Below are 27,074 nucleotides of genomic sequence, written 5' to 3'. Positions count from 1 at the left end.
AAAAAGAAAATGGAGAGTGATCAGTAAAGGTAAACAACTGGATGGGATTTGAGAGGATCTGACCTGTTTCTTAAATACCAGACGAGATAAAGGGCCCTGATCTGACCTGTTACATAAATACCAGACAGAGATAAAGGCCCTGATCTGATTGTTACATAAATACCAGACAGAGATTAAAGGGCCCTGATCTGACCTGTACATAAATACCAGACAGAGATAAAGGGGCCCTGATCTGACCTGTTACATAAATACCAGACCGGACAGCATGCCCTCTCAATCGGAGGGCATGCTGTCCGGTCCTCTGGCAGTATCTATGGGGGTGCCACAGGGTTTCAATTCTCGGGCCGACTCTTTTCTCTGTGTATATCAATGATGTTGCTCTTGCTGCGGGCGATTCCCTGATCCACCTCTACGCAGACGACACCATTCTATATACTTTCGGCCCGTCTTTGGACACTGTGCTATCTAACCTCCAAACAAGCTTCAATGCCATACAACACTCCTTCCGTGGCCTCCAACTGCTCTTAAACGCTAGTAAAACCAAATGCATGCTTTTCAACCGGTCGCTGCCTGCACCCGCATGCCCGACTAGCATCACCAACCCTGGATGGTTCCGACCTAGAATATGTGGACGTCTATAAGTACCTAGGTGTCTGGCTAGACTGCAAACTCTCCTTCCAGACTCATATCAAACATCTCCAATCGAAAATCAAATCAAGAGTCTGCTTTCTATTCCGCAACAAAGCCTCCTTCACTCAAGCCGCCAAGCTTACCCTAGTAAAACTGACTATCCTACCGATCCTCGACTTCGGCGATGTCATCTACAAAATGGCTTCCAACACTCTACTCAGCAAACTGGATGCAGTCTATCACAGTGCCATCCGTTTGTCACTAAAGCACCTTATACCACCCACCACTGCGACTTGTATGCTCTAGTCGGCTGGCCCTCGCTACATATTCGTCGCCAGACCCACTGGCTCCAGGTCATCTACAAGTCTATGCTAGGTAAAGCTCCGCCTTATCTCAGCTCACTGGTCACGATGGCAACACCCATCCGTAGCACGCGCTCCAGCAGGTGTATCTCACTGATCATCCCTAAAGCCAACACCTCATTTGGCCGCCTTTCGTTCCAGTACTCTGCTGCCTGTGACTGGAACGAATTGCAAAAATCGCTGAAGTTGGAGACTTTTATCTCCCTCACCAACTTCAAACATCAGCTATCTGAGCAGCTAACCGATCGCTGCAGCTGTACTAGTCTATTGGTAAATAGCCCACCCTTTTCACCTACCTCATCCCCATACTGTTTTATTTATTTACTTTTCTGCTCTTCTGCACACCAATATCTCTACCTGTACATGACCATCTGATCTTTTATCACTCCAGTGTTAATCTGCAAAATTGTAATTATTTGCCTACCTCCTCATGCCTTTTGCACACCATTGTATATAGACCCCCCCTTTGTTTTCTTACTGTGTTATTGACTTGTTAATTGTTTACTCCATGGTAACTCTTTGTTTGTATGCTCACACTGCTATGCTTATTCTGGCCAGGTCGCAGTTGCAAATGAGAACTTGTTCTCAACTAGCCTACCTGGTTAAATAAAGGTTGTTCTCAACTAGCCTACCTGGTTTAAATAAAGGTGTTCTCAACTAGCCTACCTGGTTAAATAAAGGTGTTCTCAACTAGCCTACCTGGTTAAATAAAGGTTGTTCTCAACTAGCCTACCTGGTTAAATAAGGGTTCTTCAAACTAGCCTACCTGGTTAAATAAAGGTGTTCTCAACTAGCCTACCTGGTTAAATAAAGGTGTTCTCAACTAGCCTACCTGGTTAAAATAAAGGTGTTTCTCAACTAGCCGCCCCCCCCCCCCTACCTGGTTAAATAAAGTGTTCTCAACTAGCCTACCTGGTTAAAAAATAAATGTGTTTCGTCAACTACCTACCTGTTGAAAAATAAAAAGGTGTTCTCAAACTAGCCTACTGTTAACTAAAAAGGTGTTATCAACTAGCCTACCTGGTTAAAATAAAGGTGTTCTCAACTGGCCTACCTGGGTTGAAAGAAAGGGTGTTCGCAACAGGCCGTGACCGGGTTAATAAGGTGTTCTCACTAGCCGACCTGAGTTAGAATAAAGGTGTTTTCTCACTACCTACCACCTGGTTAAATAAAGGTGTTCTCAACTGGCCTACTGGGGTAATAAGAGTGTTCTCAACGTAGCCTACCGTGGTTAAATAAAGGTGTTCTCAACTAGCCCTACCGGGTTAAATAAAGGTGTTCTCAACTAGCCTACCTGGTTAAATAAAGGTGAAAAGAAAAAAAAAAAAAAAAAAAAAGGGCCCTGATCTGACCTGTTACATAAATACCAGACAGAGATAAAGGGCCCTGATCTGACCTGTTACATAAATACCAGACAGAGATAAAGGGCCCTGATCTGACCTGTTACATAAATACCAGACAGAGATAAAGGGCCCTGATCTGACCTGTTACATAATACCAGACAGAGATAAAGGGCCCTGATCTGACCTGTTACATAAATACCAGACAGAGATAAAGGGCCCTGATCTGACCTGTTACATAAATACCAGACAGAGATAAAGGGCCCTGATCTGACCTGTTACATAAATACCAGACAGAGATAAAGGGCCCTGATCTGACCTGTTACATAAATACCAGACAGAGATAAAGGGCCCTGATCTGACCTGTTACATAAATACCAGACAGAGATAAAGGGCCCTGATCTGACCTGTTACATAAATACCAGACAGAGATAAAGGGCCCTGATCTGACCTGTTACATAAATACCAGACAGAGATAAAGGGCCCTGATCTGACCTGTTACATAAATACCAGACAGTGATAAAGGGCCCTGATCTGACCTGTTACCATAAATACCAGACAGAGATAAAGGGCCCTGATCTGACCTGTTACATAAATACCAGACAGAGATAAAGGGCCCTGATCTGACCTGTTACATAAATACCAGACAGAGATAAAGGGCCCTGATCTGACCTGTTACATAAATACCAGACAGAGATAAAGGGCCCTGATCTGACCTGTTACATAAATACCAGACAGAGATAAAGGGCCCTGATCTGACCTGTTACATAAATACCAGACAGTGATAAAGGGCCCTGATCTGACCTGTTACATAAATACCAGACAGAGATAAAGGGCCCTGATCTGACCTGTTACATAAATACCAGACAGAGATAAAGGGCCCCGATCTGATCTGACCTGTTACATAAATACCAGACAGAGATAAAGGGCCCTGATCTGATCTGTTACATAATACCAGACAGAGATAAAGGGCCCTGATCTGATCTGATCTGTTACATAAATAGCAGACAGGGATAAAGGGCCCTGATCTGATCTGTACATAAATACCAGACAGAGATAAAGGGCCCTGATCTGATCTGATCTGGTACATACATACCAGACAGATATAAAGGGCCCTGATCTGACCTGTTACATAAATAGCAGACAGAGATAAAGGGCCCTGATCTGATCTGTACATACATACTAGACAGAGATGAAGGGCCCTGATCTGATCTGTACATAAATACCAGACAGTGATAAAGGGCCCTGATCTGACCTGTTACATAAATACCAGACAGAGATAAAGGGCCCTGATCTGACCTGTTACATAAATACCAGACAGAGATAAAGGGCCCTGATCTGACCTGTTACATAAATACCAGACAGATAAAGGGCCCTGATCTGACCTGTTACATAAATACCAGACAGAGTTAAAGGGCCCTGATCTGATCTGTACATAAATAGCAGACAGAGATAAAGGGCCCTGATCTGATCTGTACATACATACTAGGCAGAGATGAAGGGCCCTGTGTGTGTTTTCTCACCCTGCAACAGGACCACAATGAGAACCTACTCAGGCCTCCTATTGTTTTCTCACGACTCACTGGTGCAGCACACACACACACACACACACACACACACACACACACACACCACACACACACACACACACACACACACACACACACACACACACACACACACACACACACTACCTTGATGTATCCTCTACTGGCCAGTGTGTTCATCAGTAGGTGGCTCCAAGAGTCTTCTACCAGCAGGTCTGACAGAAACCGCAGAGGAGCTGCATTTACCTCCTGAAGACTGACACACACGCACACACACACACGCACACACACACACGCACACACACGCATGCACACACACACATAAAAAACACGCACACACTTTAATAAACATAGACTTACATACAGTAAACACACAGATTTTACACTCAACATCCAATAGCTATCCAGCAGACATGATCTCACCCAATCACGTAGAGGTCTGTGGCAGGCTGGGCATCCAGCTGCAGCAAGGAAGTGACATCACCAGGAGGCTCTGCTGTCGCCACATTCCATGTGACCATGTGCAGCCTGTCAGAAACAAGCAGAAAGTAGAAAGAGAAAGAGAAATATCAACAAACTGTTTATTTCCAGCTTTAGAACGCAGCCTTAGAACGCAGCCTTAGAACCCAGCCTTAGAACCCAGCCTTAGAACCCAGCCTTAGAACGCAGCCTTAGAACCCAGCCTTAGAACGCAGCCTTAGCACCAGCCTTAGAACGCAGCCTTAGAACCCAGCCTTAGAACCCAGCCTTAGAACCCAGCCTTAGAACCCAGCCTTAGAACGCAGCCTTAGAACCCAGCCTTAGAACGCAGCCTTAGCACCCAGCCTTAGAACGCAGCCTTAGAACCCAGCCTTAGAACCCAGCCTTAGAACGCAGCCTTAGAACCCAGCCTTAGAACGCAGCCTTAGCACCCAGCCTTAGAACGCAGCCTTAGAACCCAGCCTTAGAACGCAGCCTTAGCACCCAGCCTTAGAACGCAGCTTTAGAATGCAGCCATAGAACCCATCCTTAGCACCCAGCCTTAGAACGCAGCTTTAGAATGCAGCCTTAGAACCCAGCCTTAGGACCCAGCTTTAGAATGCAACCTTAGAACCCAGCCTTAGAACCCAGCTTTAGAATGCAGCCTTAGAACCCATCTTTAGAACTCAGCTTTAGAACGCATCCTTAGAACCCAGCCTTAGAACCCATCCTTAGATCCCAGCTTTAGAACACAGCCTTAGAACCCAGCCTTAGAACCCAGCCTTAGAACCCAACCTTAGATCCCAGCCTTAGAACGCAGCTTTAGAATGCAGCCTTAGTACCCAGCTTTAGAACCCAGCTTTAGAACCCAGTCTTGAGACTTAGGACCAGGGGTACTGGGCAGAGTCCCAACAGGCCTGAAAATAACCCTGTATGTATCTCTCTCTCTCTGGGTGTTTGTACGTGTGCGTGCACCTGAAGGTGTCTCGGGGGCTGATGCGTCCACAGAGCTGAAAGGCTTCGTCCAGAGTGCGGGACAGTTCCTCGTTAGCCTCATCATCAGAGCTCAGGTCCTCTACACAGGTCAGCAGCTGGACAGGCGCTGTCGAGCAGCAGTCTACCCTTTGACCCTTGGGACGCCGTGCTGGAGGTGCTGTCGGACCTCACACGACTCCCGACCCCCAACCCAACACCGTCAGACACACACAGTGCATCCATCGCCATTTTCATTGACACAGACATAGCCAGATCTGACTGTAAGTGTGTTTCTCTCTCTGAGTGATAGCAGGGCAGAGAGAGATCGGTTGGTGAGATGGAGAGATACAGTCTGGAGAATAAGAGAAAGAAGGGAAGAGAAACGTCCTCTGGTGGAGGGATAATCAGCTCTGACAAACTATTCAGATTCTGTCCTCTTCTCTGACTGATGGTCCAGCTACCTTACTGAGGTCTCCAGCTTTTAGACCGTCAGCTTCCTGTTAAACCAACGGCGTAGCTACTCAGAGCAGTGGCTCCTCTCTCTTTCATCAGGTCCTCTTTGTATCGTTCACACACAACAGACCTGGCCTCCCATAGAACCCAGTCTGTGATTATTTTGCTTCTTGTTGATTGGCTTGCTAGTGGATTCCTCCTGCTAGCAGCAAACTGTCAGTCTCAGTTGGAGGTTTTAATCTTCTGAGATGATCTAATCTGGGTTGTCTTCCAGTAGATCCAGTAGATCCAGGAGATCCTCCCTCAGAAGAGGCCCAGAATTAACTGTACAGTCGGCTGTCTTTATGTCCTGTCCTCTGTGCGTCCTGTCCTCTTTCTGTCCTGTCCTCCGTGTGTCCTGTCCTCTGTGTTTCTTGTCCTCCGTGTGTGCTATCCTCCGTGTCTGTGTGAGTGTGTTTGCGAGGGACGACTCACTGAGAGCGACAGAGTTTTGGTGACGCAGGCGAATGAGTGATGGAGAGAAAGAGTGATGGAGAGAATGTGTGAGATTAGGACAATAATCTGGAGCAGGGGAGAGCCACGTGAAAAGGTGTGTGTGTGTGTGTGTGTGTAATCCACCATCACAGAGGGTATTGTTTCAGGACTAGAGTGACGTCACACCCTGTAAGAGTTTTAATAGTAATGCTTCACTCTACTCATTAACACTCACAACTGTTACTACTATGGACCGAGAGAGAGAGAGAGAGAGAGAGAGAGAGACAGAGAGAGACAGAGAGAGACAGAGAGAGAGAGAGAGAGAGAGAGAGAGAGAGAGAGACACAGAGAGACAGAGAGAGAGAGAGAGAGAGAGAGAGAGAGAGAGACAGAGAGAGAGACAGAGAGACAGAGAGAGAGACAGAGAGAGAGACAGAGAGAGAGACAGAGAGAGAGAGAGAGAGAGAGAGAGAGAGACAGACAGACAGAGAGAGACAGAGAGAGACAGAGAGAGAGAGAGAGAGAGAGAGAGAGAGAGAGAGAGAGAGAGAGAGAGAGAGAGAGAGAGAGAGAGAGATTTTTGGATTATTGTAAAAAAACATATATAGAGTACCCCATAATGACAAAGCGGAAAAAAAGGGTTTTAGACATTTTTGCTAATTATTTACAAATAAAATACAGGAGCTTATTTACATAAATCACAAAAACAAGTAATGATGAAGTCAATCTCTCTTCCACTTTGAGCCAGGAGAGATTGACATGCTAGCTCTCTGTGTACATCCAAAGGCCAGCCATGTTGCCCTGTTCTGAGACAACTGCAATCTTCCAAAGTCCCTCTTTGTGGCATCTGACCACACTACTAAACAGTAGTCCAGGTGCGACAAAACTAGGGCCTGTAGGACCTGCGTTGTTGATAGTGTTGTTAAGAAGGTAGAAACTAGGGCCTGTAGGACCTGCCTTGTTGATAGTGTTGTTAAGAAGGTAGAAACTAGGGCCTGTAGGACCTGCCTTGTTGATAGTGCTGTTAAGAAGGTAGAAACTAGGGCCTGTAGGACCTGCCTTGTTGATAGTGTTGTTAAGAAGGTAGAAACTAGGGCCTGTAGGACCTGCCTTGTTGATAGTGTTGTTAAGAAGGTAGAAACTAGAGCCTGTAGGACCTGCCTTGTTGATAGTGTTGTTAAGAAGGTAGAAACTAGGGCCTGTAGGACCTGCCTTGTTGATAGTGTTGTTAAGAAGGTAGAAACTAGAGCCTGTAGGACCTGCCTTGTTGATAGTGTTGTTAAGAAGGTAGAAACTAGGGCCTGTAGGACCTGACTTGTTGATAGTGTTGTTAAGAAGGTAGAAACTAGGGCCTGTAGGACCTGCCTTGTTGATAGTGTTGTTAAGAAGGTAGAAACTAGGGCCTGTAGGACCTGCCTTGTTGATAGTGTTGTTAAGAAGGTAGAAACTAGGGCCTGTAGGACCTGCCTTGTTGATAGTGTTGTTAAGAAGGTAGAAACTAGGGCCTGTAGGACCTGCCTTGTTGATAGTGTTGTTAAGAAGGTAGAAACTAGAGCCTGTAGGACCTGCCTTGTTGATAGTGTTGTTAAGAAGGTAGAAACTAGGGCCTGTAGGACCTGACTTGTTGATAGTGTTGTTAAGAAGGTAGAAACTAGAGCCTGTAGGACCTGCCTTGTTGATAGTGTTGTTAAGAAGGTAGAAACTAGGGCCTGTAGGACCTGACTTGTTGATAGTGTTGTTAAGAAGGTAGAAACTAGGGCCTGTAGGACCTGCCTTGTTGATAGTGTTGTTAAGAAGGTAGAAACTAGGGCCTGTAGGACCTGACTTGTTGATAGTGTTGTTAAGAAGGTAGAAACTAGAGCCTGTAGGACCTGCCTTGTTGATAGTGTTGTTAAGAAGGTAGAAACTAGGGCCTCTAGGACCTGCCTTGTTGATAGTGTTGTTAAGAAGGTAGAAAATAGGGCCTGTAGAACCTGCCTTGTTGATAGTGTTGTTAAGAAGGTAGAAACTAGGGCCTGTAGACCTGCCTTGTTGATAGTGTTGTTAAGAAGGTAGAAACTAGGGCCTGTAGGACCTGCCTTGTTGATAGTGTTGTTAAGAAGGTAGAAACTAGGACCTGTAGGACCTGCCTTGTTGATAGTGTTGTTAAGAAGGTAGAAACTAGGGCCTGTAGGACCTGCCTTGTTGATAGTGTTGTTAAGAAGGTAGAAACTAGGACCTGTAGGACCTGCCTTGTTGATAGTGTTGTTAAGAAGGTAGAAACTAGGGCCTGTAGGACCTGCCTTGTTGATAGTGTTGTTAAGAAGGTAGAAACTAGGACCTGTAGGACCTGCCTTGTTGATAGTGTTGTTAAGAAGGTAGAAACTAGGGCCTGTAGGACCTGCCTTGTTGATAGTGTTGTTAAGAAGGTAGAAACTAGGACCTGTAGGACCTGCCTTGTTGATAGTGTTGTTAAGAAGGTAGAAACTAGGGCCTGTAGGACCTGCCTTGTTGATAGTGTTGTTAAGAAGGTAGAAACTAGGACCTGTAGGACCTGCCTTGTTGATAGTGTTGTTAAGAAGGTAGAAACTAGGGCCTGTAGGACCTGCCTTGTTGATAGTGTTGTTAAGAAGGTAGAAACTAGGGCCTGTAGGACCTGCCTTGTTGATAGTGTTGTTAAGAAGGTAGAAACTAGGGCCTGTCTTACCTGCCTTGTTGATAGTGTTGTTAAGAAGGCAGAGCAGTGCTTTATTATAGACAGACTTCTCCCCATCTTGGCTACTTTGTATCAATATGTTTTGACCAAGACAGTTTACAATCCAGGGTTACTCCAAGCAGTTTAATCACCTCAACTTACTCAATTTCCACATTATTCATTACGAGATGCACTGTAGTTGAGGTTTAGGGTTTAGTGAATGATTTGTCCCAAATACAATGCTTTTAGTTTTAGAAATATTTAGGACTTATTCCTTGCCACCCACTGAAACTAACTGCAGCTCTTTGTTAAATGTTGCAGTCATTTCTGTCGCTGTTGTAGCTGACGTGTATAGTGTTGAGTCATCCGCATACATAGACACACTGATTGAAAAAAGCAAGTGGCCTAAACAGCTACCCTGGGGAATTCCTGCTTCTACCTGGATTATGTTTGAGAGGCTTCAACAACCGGCTTGGAGTTTGACAAAAGCCACTTAAAGGCTCTCAGACCATGAGAAACAAGAGTCTCTGGTCTGATGAAACCAAGATTGAACACTTTGGCATGAATACCAAGCGTCACGTCTCAAGGAAACCTGGCATCATCCCTACGGTGAAGCATGGTGGTGGCAGCATCATGCTGTGGGGATGTTTTTTCGCGGCAGGGACTGGGAGACTAGTCAGGATCGAGGGAAAGATGAATGGAGCCAAGTACAGAGTGATCCTTGATGAAAACCTGCTCCAGACCGCCCAGGAAAGATTCACCTTCCAACAGGACAATGACCCTAAGCTCACAGCCAAGACAACGCAGGAGTGGCTTTGGGACAAGTCTCTGAATGTCCTTGAATGGCCCAGCCAAGGCCGGACTTGAACCCGATCAAACATCTCTGGACAGACCTGAAAATAGCTGTGCATCAACAGTCCCCATCCAACCTGACAGAGCATGAGAGGATCTGCAGAGAAGAATGGGAGAAACTCCCCAAATACAGGTGTGCCAAGCTTGTAGCGTCATACCCCAAAAAATTTGAGGCTGTAGTCGCTGCCAAAGGTTCTGAATACTGATGTAAATGTGATATTTCAGTTTTTTATTTTCAATACATTTGCTAACATTTCTAAAAACCTGTTCCGTTGTCTTTCCTTTGCCCTCCTTCCCCAGCTCTACCTCTCCTCTACCCGTCATTCCCCAGCTCTACCTCTCCTCTACCCGTCATTCCCCAGCTCTACCTCTCCTCTACCCCTCCTTCCCCAGCTCTACCTCTCCTCTACCCGTCATTCCCCAGCTCTACCTCTCCTCTACCCCTCCTTCCCCAGCTCTACCTCTCCTCTACCCGTCATTCCCCAGCTCTATCACTCCTGTACCCCTCCTTCCCCAGCTCTACCTCTCCTCTACCCCTCCTTTTCCTGCTCTACCTCTCCTCTACCTCTCCTCTACCCGTCATTCCCCAGCTCTACCTCTCCTCTACCCGTCATTCCCCAGCTCTACCTCTCCTCTACCCGTCCTTCCTCAGCTCTACCTCTCCTCTACCCCTCCTTCCCCAGCTCTACCTCTCCTGTACCCCTCCTTTCCCAGCTCTACCTCTCCTCTACCCCTCCTTCCCAGCTCTACCTCTCCTCTACCCCTCCTTCCCCAGCTCTACCTCTCCTCTACCCCTCCTTCCCCAGCTCTACCTCTCCTCTACCCCTCCTTCCCCAGCTCTACCTCTCCTCTACCCCTCCTTCCCCAGCTCTACCTCTCCTCTACCCGTCATTCCCCAGCCCCTCCTTTCCCAGCTCTACCTCTCCTCTACCCCTCCTTCCCCAGCTCTACATCTCCTGTACCCCTCCTTCCCCAGCTCTACCTCTCCTCTACCCCTCCTTCCCCAGCTCTACCTCTCCTCTACCCCTCTTCCCCAGCTCTACCTCTCCTCTACCCCTCCTTCCCCAGCTCTACCTCTCCTCTACCCCTCCTTCCCCAGCTCTACCTCTCCTCTACCCCTCCTTCCCCAGCTCTACCTCTCTCTACCCCTCCTTCCCAGCTCTACCTCTCCTCTACCCTCCTTCCCCAGCTCTACCTCTCCTCTATCCCCTCCTTCCCCAGCTCTACCTCTCCTCTACCCCTCCTTCCCCAGCTCTACCTCCCACTCTACCCTCCCCGCTCTGTGTGTAACACTGTCACATGCAGAATGTTAAACACACATTCTTTACCTTCTCTGATCTGCTCTGGTCAGAGGTTGATGAGGGGTTGATTACGTACTATAACGGATTGTTACAGAACTCTGGTAGAAACTAAACCATCTTAACATTCTGTATTCTGAAGGTTCATTTGCAATTCACCTTTAAGCTCCTTCAAGAGGGAGGAGGTTGGGTAACTCTAAATCAGGTCTATTAGACTGGCGGTTCACGGGGCTTCCAGATACACCAGAGCGTTGCTCTTTGAGAGAGAGAGAGAGGAGAGAGAGAGAGAGAGAGAGAGAGAGAGAGAGAGAGAGAGAGAGAGAGAGAGAGAGAGAGAGAGAGAGAGAGAGAGAGAGAGGAGAGAGAGAGAGAGAGAGAGAGAGAGAGAGAGAGAGAGAGAGAGAGAGAGAGAGAGAGAGAGAGAGAGAGAGAGAGAGAGAGAGAGAGAGAGAGAGAGAGAGAGAGAGAGAGAGAGAGAGAGAGAGAGAGAGAGAGAGAGAGAGAGAGAGAGAGAGAGAGAGAGAGAGAGAGAGAGAGAGAGAGAGAGAGAGAGAGAGAGAGAGAGAGAGAGAGAGAGAGAGAGCAGCAGCCGATGTGAGCTTAGCGAGGAGATTGTTTCGTCTCTTTGATTGGAGAGACTTCCCATCAAAAGCTAGTCAGCTGAGAAAGGCCATGAATGAAAGGTTTCTATGTGTAAAAATCAACAAAACAAGACAGGGAAGAGAAATAGATAGTAAATGAACAGAATGTGATGCTAGTCAGCTGAGAAAGGCCATTCAGAGAAGGGTTCCCATGTGTAAATAAAAACAAAACTATGTGAAGCTATGTATTTAAAACAGACAGGGATGCAAAAAGCAATTACTGGGATGCAGGTCAACTGTGTTATACATGTAGAGGTATATAATCACAGGTCAACTGTGTTATACATGTAGAGGTATATAATCACAGGTCAACTGTGTTATACATGTAGAGGTATATATACACAGTAGAGGTATAAAATCACAGTAGAGGTATATATACACAGTAGAGGTATAAAATCACAGTAGAGGTATATATACACAGTAGAGGTATAAAATCACAGTAGAGGTATATATACACAGTAGAGGTATATAATCACAGGAGAGGTATATAATCACAGTAGAGATGTATAATCACAGTAGAGGTATATAATCACAGTAGAGGTGTATAATCACAGTAGAGGTGTATATTCACAGTAGAGGTATATAATCACAGGTCAACTGTGTTATACATGTAGAGGTATATATACACAGTAGAGGTATATAATCACAGAGTTATATAATCACAGTAGAGGTATATAATCACAGTAGAGGTATATAATCACAGTAGAGGTGTGTAATCACAGTAGAGGTGTATAATCACAGTAGAGGTGTATAATCACAGTAGAGGTATATAACCACAGTAGAGGTGTATAATCACAGTAGAGGTATATAATCAAAGTAGAGGTAAATAATCACAGTAGAGGTATATAATCACAGTAGAGGTATATAACCACAGTAGAGGTGTATAATCACAGTAGAGGTATATAATCAAAGTAGAGGTAAATAATCACAGTAGAGGTATATAATCACAGTAGAGGTATATAATCACAGTATAGGTATATAACCACAGTAGAGGTGTATAATCACAGTAGAGGTGTATAATCACAGTAGAGGTATATAACCTGAGTTTGCCAATTCCTCCTCCTTCTCCTCCTCCTTCTCCTCCTCTTCCTCTTCCTGCTCTGCACTTTATGGTACTCATTTTCTCACCTGTAAACACACACACCAGAGATATTATACACACACCAGAGATATTACACACTCACCAGAGATATTATACACACACCAGAGATATTATACACACACCAGAGATATTATACACACACCAGAGATATTATACACACACCAGAGATATTATACACACACCAGAGATATTACACACACCAGATATTATACACACACCAGATATATTATACACACACCAGAGATATTATACACACACCAGAGATATTATACACACACCAGAGATATTATACACACACCAGAGATATTATACACACACCAGAGACATTACACACACACCAGAGATATTATACACACACCAGAGATATTATACACACACCAGAGATATTATACACACACCAGAGATATTATACACACACCACAGATATTATACACACACCAGAGATATTATACACACACCAGATATATTATACACACACCAGAGATATTACACACACCAGATATTATACACACACCAGATATATTATACACACACCAGAGATATTACACACACCAGATATTATACACACACCTGAGATATTACACACTCACCAGAGATATTATACACACACTCACCAGAGATATTATACACACACCAGAGATATTACACACACACCGGAGATATTATACACACACCAGAGATATTACACACTCACCAGAGATATTATATACTCACCAGAGATATTATACACACACCAGAGATATTACACACTCACCAGAGATATTATACACTCACCAGAGATATTATACACACACCAGAGATATTACACACACACCAGAGATTTTATACACACACCAGAGATATTATACACTCACCAGAGATATTATACACACAGGAGAGATATTATACACACACCAGAGATTTTACACACACACTGTAAGGGGAGCGTAACTGGTGGCAGAGAAGTCCAACGCAGGAGAACAGAACTGGGTGAACCCACAAACCCCACAACGGCCCCACAAACTGCAGACCCAGCTTCCGGCAGGGCTGGCGAAGGGGCAGGTTTCGGGTCGAGAGCAAGACCCGATCCCCTGGTGCTAACACTGGGGCCTCACTGCGGTGACGGTCTGCGCCGGCTTTCTGGCTCAGCACGGCACGCTGAAGGTGAACATGGGCGGCGTCACATGTTTCCTCCGGGCGCCGGAACCAGTCGTCCACCGCAGGAGCCTCGGTCTGACTCTGATGCCAAGGAGCCAGAACCGGCTGATACCCCAATATGCACTGGAAGGGGGAGAGGCACCCCGTATTGCCGGAAGACGTGTGTAAACAAGGCCTCTGCAGTCTGTGGAGCCGTAGGGAGACCGGGCAGCGGGAGGAGACGGCAGGACTTAGAGAAATGGTCCACAACGACCAGGATTGTGGTGTTACCCTGTGAGGGAGACTTGTTAACGTGTTGCTGTGCGTTTTGTTACCAACCTTACTTTGCTACCTGACAACTTTACTGTTTTTACTTTTTAATCATCGTTTATATATATATTTTTTTCCTCACTCAACTTTTTTTCATTCAACTTTTTCACTCCGGACGCTTTATCTGGACGTGGTTCTCCAGGACCTCCACCAGCCAACCAGTAGTAACATTAACATGATGCTTTATCTGGACGTGGTTCTCCAGGACCTCCACCAGCCAACCAGTAGTAACATTAACATGATGCTTTATCTGGACGTGGTTCTACAGGACCTCCACCAGCCAACCAGTAGTAACATTAACATGATGCTTTATCTGGACGTGGTTCTCCAGGACCTCCACCAGCCAACCAGTAGTAACATTAACATGATGCTTTATCTGGACATGGTTCGTCAGGACCTCCACCAGCCAACCAGTAGTAACATTAACATGATGCTTTATCTGGACATGGTTCATCAGGACCTCCACCAGCCAACCAGTAGTAACATTAACATGATGCTTTATCTGGACATGGTTCTACAGGACCTCCACCAGCCAACCAGTAGTAACATTAACATGATGCTTTATCTGGACATGGTTCTACAGGACCTCCACCAGCCAACCAGTAGTAACATTAACATGATGCTTTATCTGGACGTGGTTCTCCAGGACCTCCACCAGCCAACCAGTAGTAACATTAACATGATGCTTTATCTGGACGTGGTTCTCCAGGACCTCCACCAGCCAACCAGTAGTAACATTAACATGATGCTTTATCTGGACGTGGTTCTACAGGACCTCCACCAGCCAACCAGTAGTAACATTAACATGATGCTTTATCTGGACGTGGTTCTCCAGGACCTCCACCAGCCAACCAGTAGTAACATTAACATGATGCTTTATCTGGACATGGTTCGTCAGGACCTCCACCAGCCAACCAGTAGTAACATTAACATGATGCTTTATCTGGACATGGTTCATCAGGACCTCCACCAGCCAACCAGTAGTAACATTAACATGATGCTTTATCTGGACATGGTTCTACAGGACCTCCACCAGCCAACCAGTAGTAACATTAACATGATGCTTTATCTGGACATGGTTCTACAGGACCTCCACCAGCCAACCAGTAGTAACATTAACATGATGCTTTATCTGGACGTGGTTCGTCAGGACCTCCACCAGCCAACCAGTAGTAACATTAACATGATGCTTTATCTGGACGTGGTTCTACAGGACCTCCACCAGCCAACCAGTAGTAACATTAACATGATGCTTTATCTGGACATGGTTCTACAGGACCTCCACCAGCCAACCAGTAGTAACATTAACATGATGCTTTATCTGGACATGGTTCTCCAGGACCTCCACCAGCCAACCAGTAGTAACATTAACATGATGCTTTATCTGGACATGGTTCTCCAGGACCTCCACCAGCCAACCAGTAGTAACATTAACATGATGCTTTATCTGGACGTGGTTCATCAGGACCTCCACCAGCCAACCAGTAGTAACATTAACATGATGCTTTATCTGGATGTGGTTCATCAGGACCTCCACCAGCCAACCAGTAGTAACATTAACATGATGCTTTATCTGGACGTGGTTCATCAGGACCTCCACCAGCCAACCAGTAGTAACATTAACATGATGCTTTATCTGGACGTGGTTCATCAGGACCTCCACCAGCCAACCAGTAGTAACATTAACATGATGCTTTATCTGGACATGGTTCTACAGGACCTCCACCAGCCAACCAGTAGTAACATTAACATGATGCTTTATCTGGACGTGGTTCATCAGGACCTCCACCAGCCAACCAGTAGTAACATTAACATGATGCTTTATCTGGACGTGGTTCTACAGGACCTCCACCAGCCAACCAGTAGTAACATTAACATGATGCTTTATCTGGACATGGTTCGTCAGGACCTCCACCAGCCAACCAGTAGTAACATTAACATGACGCTTTATCTGGACGTGGTTCTCCAGGACCTCCACCAGCCAACCAGTAGTAACATTAACATGATGCTTTATCTGGACATGGTTCATCAGGACCTCCACCAGCCAACCAGTAGTAACATTAACATGATGCTTTATCTGGACATGGTTCTACAGGACCTCCACCAGCCAACCAGTAGTAACATTAACATGATGCTTTATCTGGACATGGTTCTACAGGACCTCCACCAGCCAACCAGTAGTAACATTAACATGATGCTTTATCTGGACGTGGTTCGTCAGGACCTCCACCAGCCAACCAGTAGTAACATTAACATGATGCTTTATCTGGACGTGGTTCTACAGGACCTCCACCAGCCAACCAGTAGTAACATTAACATGATGCTTTATCTGGACATGGTTCTACAGGACCTCCACCAGCCAACCAGTAGTAACATTAACATGATGCTTTATCTGGACATGGTTCTCCAGGACCTCCACCAGCCAACCAGTAGTAACATTAACATGATGCTTTATCTGGACATGGTTCTCCAGGACCTCCACCAGCCAACCAGTAGTAACATTAACATGATGCTTTATCTGGACATGGTTCATCAGGACCTCCACCAGCCAACCAGTAGTAACATTAACATGATGCTTTATCTGGATGTTGTTCATCAGGACCTCCACCAGCCAACCAGTAGTAACATTAACATGATGCTTTATCTGGACGTGGTTCATCAGGACCTCCACCAGCCAACCAGTAGTAACATTAACATGATGCTTTATCTGGACGTGGTTCATCAGGACCTCCACCAGCCAACCAGTAGTAACATTAACATGATGCTTTATCTGGACATGGTTCTCCAGGACCTCCACCAGCCAACCAGTAGTAACATTAACATGATGCTTTATCTGGACATGGTTCGTCAGGACCTCCACCAGCCAACCAGTAGTAACATTAACATGATGCTTTATCTGGACGTGGTTCTACAGGACCTCCACCAGCCAACCAGTAGTAACATTAACATGATGCTTTATCTGGACATGGTTCGTCAGGACCTCCACCAGCCAACCAGTAGTAACATTAACATGATGCTTTATCTGGACGTGGTTCTACAGGACCTCCACCAGCCAACCAGTAGTAACATTAACATGATGCTTTATCTGGACGTGGTTCGTCAGGACCTCCACCAGCCAACCAGTAGTAACATTAACATGATGCTTTATCTGGACGTGGTTCTACAGGACCTCCACCAGCCAACCAGTAGTAACATTAACATGATGCTTTATCTGGACATGGTTCGTCAGGACCTCCACCAGCCGAAACTAAGTAGTAACATTAACATGATGCTTTATCTGGACGTGGTTCTAAAGGACCTCCACCAGCCAACCAGTAGTAACATTAACATGATGCTTTTATCTGGACATGGTTCTACAGGACCTCCACCAGCCAACCAGTAGTAACATTAACATGATGCTTTATCTGGACATGGTTCGTCAGGACCTCCACCAGCCAACCAGTAGTAACATTAACATGATGCTTTATCTGGACGTGGTTCTACAGGACCTCCACCAGCCAACCAGTAGTAACATTAACATGATGCTTTATCTGGACATGGTTCGTCAGGACCTCCACCAGCCAACCAGTAGTAACATTAACATGATGCTTTATCTGGACGTGGTTCTACAGGACCTCCACCAGCCAACCAGTAGTAACATTAACATGATGCTTTATCTGGACGTGGTTCTACAGGACCTCCACCAGCCAACCAGTAGTAACATTAACATGATGCTTTATCTGGACATGGTTCGTCAGGACCTCCACCAGCCAACCAGTAGTAACATTAACATTATGCTTTATCTGGACGTGGTTCTACAGGACCTCCACCAGCCAACCAGTAGTAACATTAACATGATGCTTTATCTGGACGTGGTTCTACAGGACCTCCACCAGCCAACCAGTAGTAACATTAACATGATGCTTTATCTGGACGTGGTTCTACAGGACCTCCACCAGCCAAAGCTAAGTAGTAACATTAACATGATGCTTTATCTGGACATGGTTCTACAGGACCTCCACCAGCCAACCATTAGTAGCATTAACATGATGCTTTATCTGGACGTGGTTCTACAGGACCTCCACCAGCCAACCAGTAGTAACATTAACATGATGCTTTATCTGGACGTGGTTCTACAGGACCTCCAACAGCCAACCAGTAGTAACATTAACATGATGCTTTATCTGGACATGGTTCGTCAGGACCTCCAACAGCCGAAGCTAAGTAGTAACATTAACATGATGCCTTCTAATTGCAGTCGCTGTACTCATAATATACAGGAGAACGATCGCCTTACGGTGAGGATAGCTGTGCTACAAGCCCAGCTTCAGACGCAATCGTTAGGCAAGGGTAATTTCAGTGTAGGAAAGGATGAAACAGCGTCTGTGCCACCAGTAAGTACAGATAGTAACGCTAGTATAAATCCCCTCGCACGGTCCCCGCAGCCGGGCAACTTTCTCATGGCTTCTAGAGGGAAATGCTGTAGGAATGCTCAACCGGTGTCGCTCATTCAGCCGACAGAAACTTTCAACCGGTTTTCACCATTAAGCAACGAGTCGGAGTCAGAGGCCGAGTCTTCTCTGGTCTCTACTCCTCCCGTTACGGGGTCTGAGACGCCGAAGCTTCCCACCATTAGCTCTGACAAATTGAAAACTCTAGTCATTGGCGACTCCATTACCCGCAGTATTAGACTTAAAACGAATCATCCAGCGATCATACACTGTTTACCAGGGGGCAGGGCTACCGACGTTAAGGCTAATCTGAAGATGGTGCTGGCTAAAGCTAAAACTGCCGAGTGTAGAGAGTATAGGGATATTGTTATCCACGCCGGCACCAACGATGTTAGGATGAAACAGTCAGAGATCACCAAGCGCAACATAGCTTCTGCGTGTAAATCAGCTAGAAAGATGTGTCGGCATCGAGTAATTGTCTCTGGCCCTCACCCAATCAGAGGGAGTGATGAGATCTACAGCAGAGTCTCACAACTCAATAGCTGGTTGAAAACTGTTTTCTGCCCCTCCCAAAATATAGAATTTATAGATAATTGGCCCTCTTTCTGGGACTCACCCACAAACAGGACCAAGCCTGGCCTGCTGAGGAGTGACAGACTCCATCCTAGCTGGAGGGGTGCTCTCATCTCATCTATCAACATAGACAGGGCTCTAACTCCTCTAGCTCCACAATGAGATAGGGTGCAAGCGAGGCAGCAGGCTGTTAGCCAGCCTGCCTGCTTAGTGGAGTCTGCCACTAGCACAGTCAGTGTAGTCAGCTCAGCTATCCCCATTGAGACCGTGTCTCTGCCTCGACCCAGGTTGGGCAAAACTAAACATGGCGGTGTTCGCCTTAGCAATCTCACTCAATTAAATACCTCCTCCATTCCTGTCATTATTGAAAGAGATCGTGATACCTCACATCTCAAAGGGCTACTTAATGTTAGATCCCTCACTTCAAAGGCAGTTAAAGTCAATGAACTAATCACTGATCATAATCTTGATGTGATTGGCCTGACTGAAACATGGCTTAAGCCTGATGAATTTACTGTGTTAAATGAGGCCTCATCTCCTGGTTACACTAGTGACAATATCCCCCGTGCATCCCGCAAAGGCGGAGGTGTTGCTAACATTAACGATAGCAAATTTCAATTTATTAAAAAAAATAGAGGTTTTCGTCTTTTGAAAAAATGACTGCATTTTCGTCTTTTGAGCTTCTAGTCATGAAATCTATGCAGCCTACTCAATCACTTTTATATCTACTGTTTACAGGCATCTAGGGCCATGTACAGCATTCCTCACTGAGTTCCCTGAAGTCCTATCGGACCTTGTAGTCATAGCAGATTATATTATATTTTTTGGTGATTTTAATATTCTCATGGAAAAGTCCACAGACCCACTCCAAAAGGCTTTCGGAGCCATCATCGACTCAGTGGGTTTTGTCCAACATGTCTCTGGACCTACTCACTTTCACAGTCATACTCTGGACCTAGTTTTGTCCCATGGAATAAATGTTGTGGATCTTTAATGTTTTTCCTCATAATCCTGGACTGTCGGACCACCATTTTATTACGTTTGCAATCGCAACAAATAATCTGCTCAGACACCAACCAAGGAGTATCAAAAGTCGTGCTCTAAATTCTCAGACAACCCAAAGATTCTTAGATGCCCTTCCAGACTCCCTCTGCCTACCCACGTCAGAGGACAGAAATCAGTTAACCACCTAACTGAGGAACTCAATATAACCTTGCGCAATACCCTAGATGCAGTTGCACCCCTAAAAACTAAAAATATTTGTCACAAGAAACTAGCTCCCTGGTATACAGAAAAAACCAGAGCTCTGAAGCAAGCTTCCAGAAAATTGGAACGGAAATGGCGCCACACCAAACTAGAAGTCTTCCGACTAGCTTGGAAAGACAGTACCGTGCAGTACCGGAGAGCCCTCACTGCTGCTCGATCATAAGAACAATCTTAAATGTATTTTTGATACTGTCGCAAAGCTAACTAAAAAGCAGCCTTCCCCAAGAGAGGATGGCTTTCACTTCAGCAGTAATAAATTCATGAAGATCATGATTATTAGAAAGCAAATTACGGACTCCTCTTTAAACCTGCTTATTCCTCCAAAGCTCAGTTGTCCTGAGTCTGCACAACTCTGCCAGGACCTAGGATCAAGAGACACTCAAGTGTTTTAGTACTATATCTCTTGACACAATGATGAAAATAATCATGGCCTCTAAACCGTCAAGCTGCATACTGGACCCTAATCCAACTAAACTACTGAAAGAGCAGCTTCCTGTGCTTGGCCCTCCTATGTTGAACATAATAAACGGCTCTCTATCCACCGGATGTGTACCAAAATCACTAAAAGTGGCAGTAATAAAGCCTCTCTTGAAAAAGCCTAACCTTGACCAGAAAATATAAAAAACTATCAGCCTAAATCGAATCTTCCATTCCTCTCAAAATGTTTAGAAAAGGCTGTTGCGCAGCAACTCACTGCCTTCCTGAAGACAAACAATGTATACGAAATGCTTCAGTCTGGTTTTAGACCCCATCATAGCACTGAGACGGCACTTGTGAAGGTGGTAAATGACATTTTAATGGCATCGGACCGAGGCTCTGCATCTGTCCTCGTGCTCCTAGACCTTAGTGCTGCTTTTGATACCATCGATCACCACATTCTTTTGGAGAGATTGGAAACCCAAATTGGTCTACACGGACATGTTCTGGCCTTGTTTAGATCTTATCTGTCGGAAAGATATCAGTTTGTCTCTGTGAATGGTTTGTCCTCTGACAAATCAACTGTAAATTTCGGTGTTCCTCAAGGTTCCGTTTTAGGACCACTATTGTTTTCACTATATATTTTACCTCTTGGGGATGTTATTCGAAAACATAATGTAAACTTTCACTGCTATGCGGATGACACACAGCTGTACATTTCAATGAAACATGGTGAAGCCCCAAAATTGCCCTCGCTAGAAGCATGTGTTTCAGACATAAGGAAGTGGATGGCTGCAAACTTTCTACTATTAAACTCGGACAAAACAGAGATGCTTGTTCTAGGTCCCAAGAAACAAAGAGATCTTCTGTTGAATCTGACAATTAATCTTAATGGTTGTACAGTCGTCTCAAATAAAACTGTGAAGGACCTCGGCGTTACTCTGGACCCTGATCTCTCTTTTGAAGAACATATCAAGACCATTTCGAGGACAGCTTTTTTCCATCTACGTAACATTGCAAAAATCAGAAACTTTCTGTCCAAAAATGATGCAGAAAAATTAATCCATGCTTTTGTCACTTCTAGGTTAGACTACTGCAATGCTCTATTTTCCGGCTACCCGGATAAAGCACTAAATAAACTTCAGTTAGTGCTAAATACGGCTGCTAGAATCCTGACTAGAACCCCAAAATTTGATCATATTACTCCAGTGCTAGCCTCTCTACACTGGCTTCCTGTCAAAGCAAGGGCTGATTTCAAGGTTTTACTGCTAACCTACAAAGCATTACATGGGCTTGCTCCTACCTATCTCTCTGATTTGGTCCTGCCGTACATACCTACACGTACGCTACGGTCACAAGACGCAGGCCTCCTAATTGTCCCTAGAATTTCTAAGCAAACAGCTGGAGGCAGGGCTTTCTCCTATAGAGCTCCATTTTTATGGAACGGTCTGCCTACCCATGTCAGAGACGCAAACTCGGTCTCAACCTTTAAGTCTTTACTGAAGACTCATCTCTTCAGTGGGTCATATGATTGAGTGTAGTCTGGCCCAGGAGTGGGAAGGTGAACGGAAAGGCTCTGGAGCAACGAACCGCCCTTGCTGTCTCTGCCTGGCCTGTTCCCCTCTTTCCACTGGGATTCTCTGCCTCTAACCCTATTACAGGGGCTGAGTCACTGGCTTGCTGGGGCTCTCTCATGCCGTCCCTGGAGGGGGTGCGTCACCTGAGTGGGTTGATTCACTGTTGTGGTCATCCTGTCTGGGTTGGTGCCCCCCCCTTGGGTTGTGCCGTGGCGGAGATCTTTGTGGGCTATACTCAGCCTTGTCTCAGGATGGTAAGTTGGTGGTTGAAGATATCCCTCTATTGGTGTGGGGGCTGTGCTTTGGCAAAGTGGGTGGGGTTATATCCTTCCTGTTTGGCCCTGTCCGGGGGTGTCCTCGGATGGGGCCACAGTGTCTCCTGACCCCTCCTGTCTCAGCCTCCAGTATTTATGCTGCAGTATGTGTCGGGGGGCTGGGGTCAGTTTGTTATATCTGGAGTACTTCTCCTGTCCTATTCGGTGTCCTGTGTGAATCTAAGTGTGCGTTCTCTAATTCTCTCCTTCTCTCTTTCTTTCTCTCTCTCGGAGGACCTGAGCCCTAGGACCATGCCCCAGGACTACCTGACATGATGACTCCTTGCTGTCCCCAGTCCACCTGGCCATGCTGCTGTTCCAGTTTCAACTGACCTGAGCCCTAGGACCATGCCCCAGGACTACCTGACATGATGACTCCTTGCTGTCCCCAGTCCACCTGGCCATGCTGCTGCTCCAGTTTCAACTTCCACCTGACTGTGCTGCTGCTCCAGTTTCAACTGTTCTGCCTTATTATTATTCGACCATGCTGGTCATTTATGAACATTTGAACATCTTGGCCATGTTCTGTTATAATCTCCACCCGGCACAGCCAGAAGAGGACTGGCCACCCCACATAGCCTGGTTCCTCTCTAGGTTTCTTCCTAGGTATTGGCCTTTCTAGGGAGTTTTTCCTAGCCACCGTGCTTCTACACCTGCATTGCTTGCTGTTTGGGGTTTTAGGCTGGGTTTCTGTACAGCACTTTGAGATATCAGCTGATGTACGAAGGGCTATATAAATAAATTTGATTTGATTTGATGTAAGAAGGGCTTTATAAATACATTTGATTTTATTTGACGTAGATTGGTAGGGAAGTCCACCAACAGGTGCAACCAAGGCCGTTGTGGAACAGGTAAGGGGTGTAACTTACCTCTGGGAAGGTGCCTAGGAGCCTTACACTGAGTGCACACCGAGCAGGAGGAAACATAAAGACTCACGTACTTAGCCAAAGTGGGCCACCAGTACTTCCCACTCAGACAGCGCACCGTCCGACCGATGCCTGGATGACCAGAGGAGGGTGACGTGTGGGCCCAATAGATCAGCCGGGTCACAAACAGCAGACGGAACGTACAGACGCCCAGAGGGACACTGGAGGGTCTACTGTCTACTGCCCACTCGCCTCCTCAATAGACCCTACAATGTCTCCACGCCTTCAAAGCCTTGACGACAGCCAACAGCTCCCAGTCCCCCACGTCATAGTTTCGCTCCGCCGGGCTGAGCTTCCTCGAGAAGAAGGCACAGGGGCGGAGCTTCGGTGGGGTACCCGAGCGCTGAGAGAGCACGGCTCCTATCCCAGCTTCGGACGCGTCCACCTCCACTATGAATGCCAAAGAGGGATTCAGATGAGCCAACACGGGACCCGGGGTAAACCTCAGGTGACTGAAAGCCCTGTCCACCTCAGCTGTCCACTGCAGTCGCACCGGTCCCCCCTTCAGCAGTGAGGTAATGGGAGCCGCTACCTGACCAAAGCCCCGGACAAACCTCCGGTAGTAGTTGGCAAACGCTAGAAACCGCTGCACCTCCTTTACCATGGTGGGAGTCGGCCAATTATGCACGGCTGAGATGCGGTCATTTTCCATCTCCACCCCTGATGTGGAAATGCGGTACCCTAGGAAGGAGACGGACTGCTGGAAGAACAGGCATTTCTCATCCTTGACGTACAGGTCATGCACAAACAGTCGACCAAGCACCTTGCGCACCAGGGACACATGATCGGCGCATATAGCACGGTGGAGACCTGGTCTGGGCTTTCTGCCGTAGTAGCACCTACGGAAACCCCTAAACACCTCCCCGAGCACTCTTGCGACCACCCCGTGAGAGCCCTCCGTTGCCATGAAACAGTGGGGTCATGACAAGCTAACCAGGGTAGGCCTAGCACCACGGGAAACGCAGGAGAGTCAATGAGAAAGAGAGTATGATGGCTGCTCACTGCCAGGGTTTCCTGCTTCAGTTGGAATTATACCTGGCCACCGTCCACCCAGCTCCTTTGGGCCGTGAAAGGGTGTCCGCCCTCGTCTAATGCCTCTCGGGGAAAGCCCTGGAGTGGGCTATATCAGAATGTCATCAATATACACCACTACACCCTGCCCGTGCAGGTCCCTGAAAATCTCGTCTACAAAGGCTTGAAAGACTGATGGAGCATTCATCAACCCATACGGCATGATGAGGTTCTCATAGTGCCCTGAGGTCGTACTGAACACCGTCTTCCACTCGTCTCCCTCCCGGACACCAGGTTGTAACGCGCTCCTGAGATCTAGTTTGGTAAAGAAGCGCGTCCCGTGCACTGACTCAATCGCCGTGGCGATAAGAGGTAGCGGGTAACTATACCTCATAGTGATCTGATTTAGGCCTCGATAGTCAATACACGGGCGCAGACCTCCCCTATAATAATACCCCTATAACACGCCTATAACACTCCTATGACACCCCTATAACACTCATATAACACCCCTATAATAATACCCCTATAACACCCCTATAACACCCCCTATAACACCCCTATAATAACCCCCTATAACACCCCTATGACACCCCTATAACACTCATATAACACCCCTATAATAATACCCCTATAACACCCCTATAACACCCCTATAACACTCCTATAATACCCCTATAACACCCATATAATAATACACCTATAACACCCCTATAACGCCCCTATAACACCCCTATAATAATACCCCTATAACACTCCTATAATACCCCTATAATACCCCTATAACACCCCTATAACACCCCTATAACACCTCTATAATACCCCTATAACACCCTTATAATACACCTATAACACCCCTATAATACCCCTATAACACCCTTATAATACACCTATAATAACCCTATAATACCCCTATAACACCCCCATAATAACCCTATAACACCCCTATAATACCCCTATAACGCCCCTATAATACCCCTATAACACCCCTATAACACCTCTATAACACTCCTATAAACACTCCTATAGCACCCCTATAACACTCATATAATACCCCTATAATAATACCCCTATAATAACTCCCTATAACACCCCTTTAATAATACCACTATAACACCCCTATAACACCCCTATAACACCCCTATAATACCCCTATAACACCCCTATAATACACCTATAACACCCCTATAACACCCCTATAACACCCCTATAATACACCTATAATTACCCTATAATACCCCTATAACACCCCCATAATAACCCTATAACACCCCTATGATACCCCTATAACTCCCCTATAACACCCCTATAACACCTCTATAATACCCCTATAACACCCCTATAATACCCCTATAACACCCTTATAATACCCCTATAACACCTCTATAATACCCCTATAACGCCCCTATAATACCCCTATAACACCCTTATAATACCCCTATAACACCCTTATAATTCCCCTATAACACTCCTATAAACACTCCTATAGCACCCCTATAACACTCATATAATACCCCTATAATAATACCCCTGTAACACCCCTATAACACCCATATAATAGCCCTTGAACACCTCTATAACGCCCCTATACCACCCCTATAACACCCACATAACACCCCTATAACACCCACATAATGCCCCCATAACACCCCTATAACACCCCCTAAGGCCATACCATGTCTCTCCTATATGTTTCTCCTGGTCCCTGACTTGTGAAAAGAGTTCCTCAAACAATAGAGTAGCAGCTCGCCTAGAGCATCAACTTCTCTGCATTCTCCCAAATCCGAATATCAATCAATTATATAAACTTGAGTTGCAACAAAAAAAATGAAAGCAAAATGAACACACACGGCCGTACGTGCTTAGCCTACCTGTGTCTGTGAGTAGAGTGTCCAGCGGTGTCCGGTAAGAACGGATGACTCCCTATCACGCATATAACGAGTGTCGTCCGGAGAGATAAACGATAGTATCGTGGGTGAAAATAATGATCCGAAGGAACGACTGTTACCTAGTATTGAACCCTCTGACTGACGTGTTTTAATACCATCTGCGTGACTTAATCAGCAGGCTGTTATAATCCGGTAAGGTTCCGAACTGTGGGAGGGTCTACACAACATAACAACGGTGGGTTATTTTCCCAACCCAATAGATTGTTCACAGCTACTGGGTCATTTTTGTTTGGTTATTTTCTGTGTTTTAGAAATTACACAACAAGTTGGGTTTAAAGTGAGTAGGCTCCTGAAAGAAATGTAAAATATTTAGTTCCATATGGAGGACCAAACCTGACATAATAATGAAAAAATAAAT

General features: G+C 45.9%; 1 protein-coding gene across 1 annotated transcript in view; it reads right to left on the bottom strand.

Annotated features, from left to right (window-relative positions):
- Positions 1-26,833, bottom strand: part of inpp5kb (inositol polyphosphate-5-phosphatase Kb) — a 60,611-nt gene extending 33,778 nt beyond the window's left edge. Inside the window, exons 1-4 of the mRNA XM_031809090.1 lie at positions 26,639-26,833; positions 12,746-12,833; positions 4,303-4,407; positions 4,027-4,135 (exon numbers count right to left, since the gene is read on the bottom strand). Coding sequence (XP_031664950.1) covers positions 4,027-4,135; positions 4,303-4,407; positions 12,746-12,825 — 294 coding nt within the window. The 5' untranslated portion in view covers positions 12,826-12,833; positions 26,639-26,833. The remainder of the gene's footprint in view (positions 1-4,026; positions 4,136-4,302; positions 4,408-12,745; positions 12,834-26,638) is intronic.
- Between the last annotated feature and the right edge of the window lie 241 nt (positions 26,834-27,074).

The sequence above is a fragment of the Oncorhynchus kisutch genome, linkage group LG29 (assembly GCF_002021735.2).
Source record: "Oncorhynchus kisutch isolate 150728-3 linkage group LG29, Okis_V2, whole genome shotgun sequence".
Classification (NCBI taxonomy): Eukaryota; Metazoa; Chordata; class Actinopteri; order Salmoniformes; family Salmonidae; genus Oncorhynchus; species Oncorhynchus kisutch.
The sequence above is the reverse complement of the archived record's forward strand: the minus strand, read 5'-3'. Positions and strand labels throughout refer to the sequence as shown.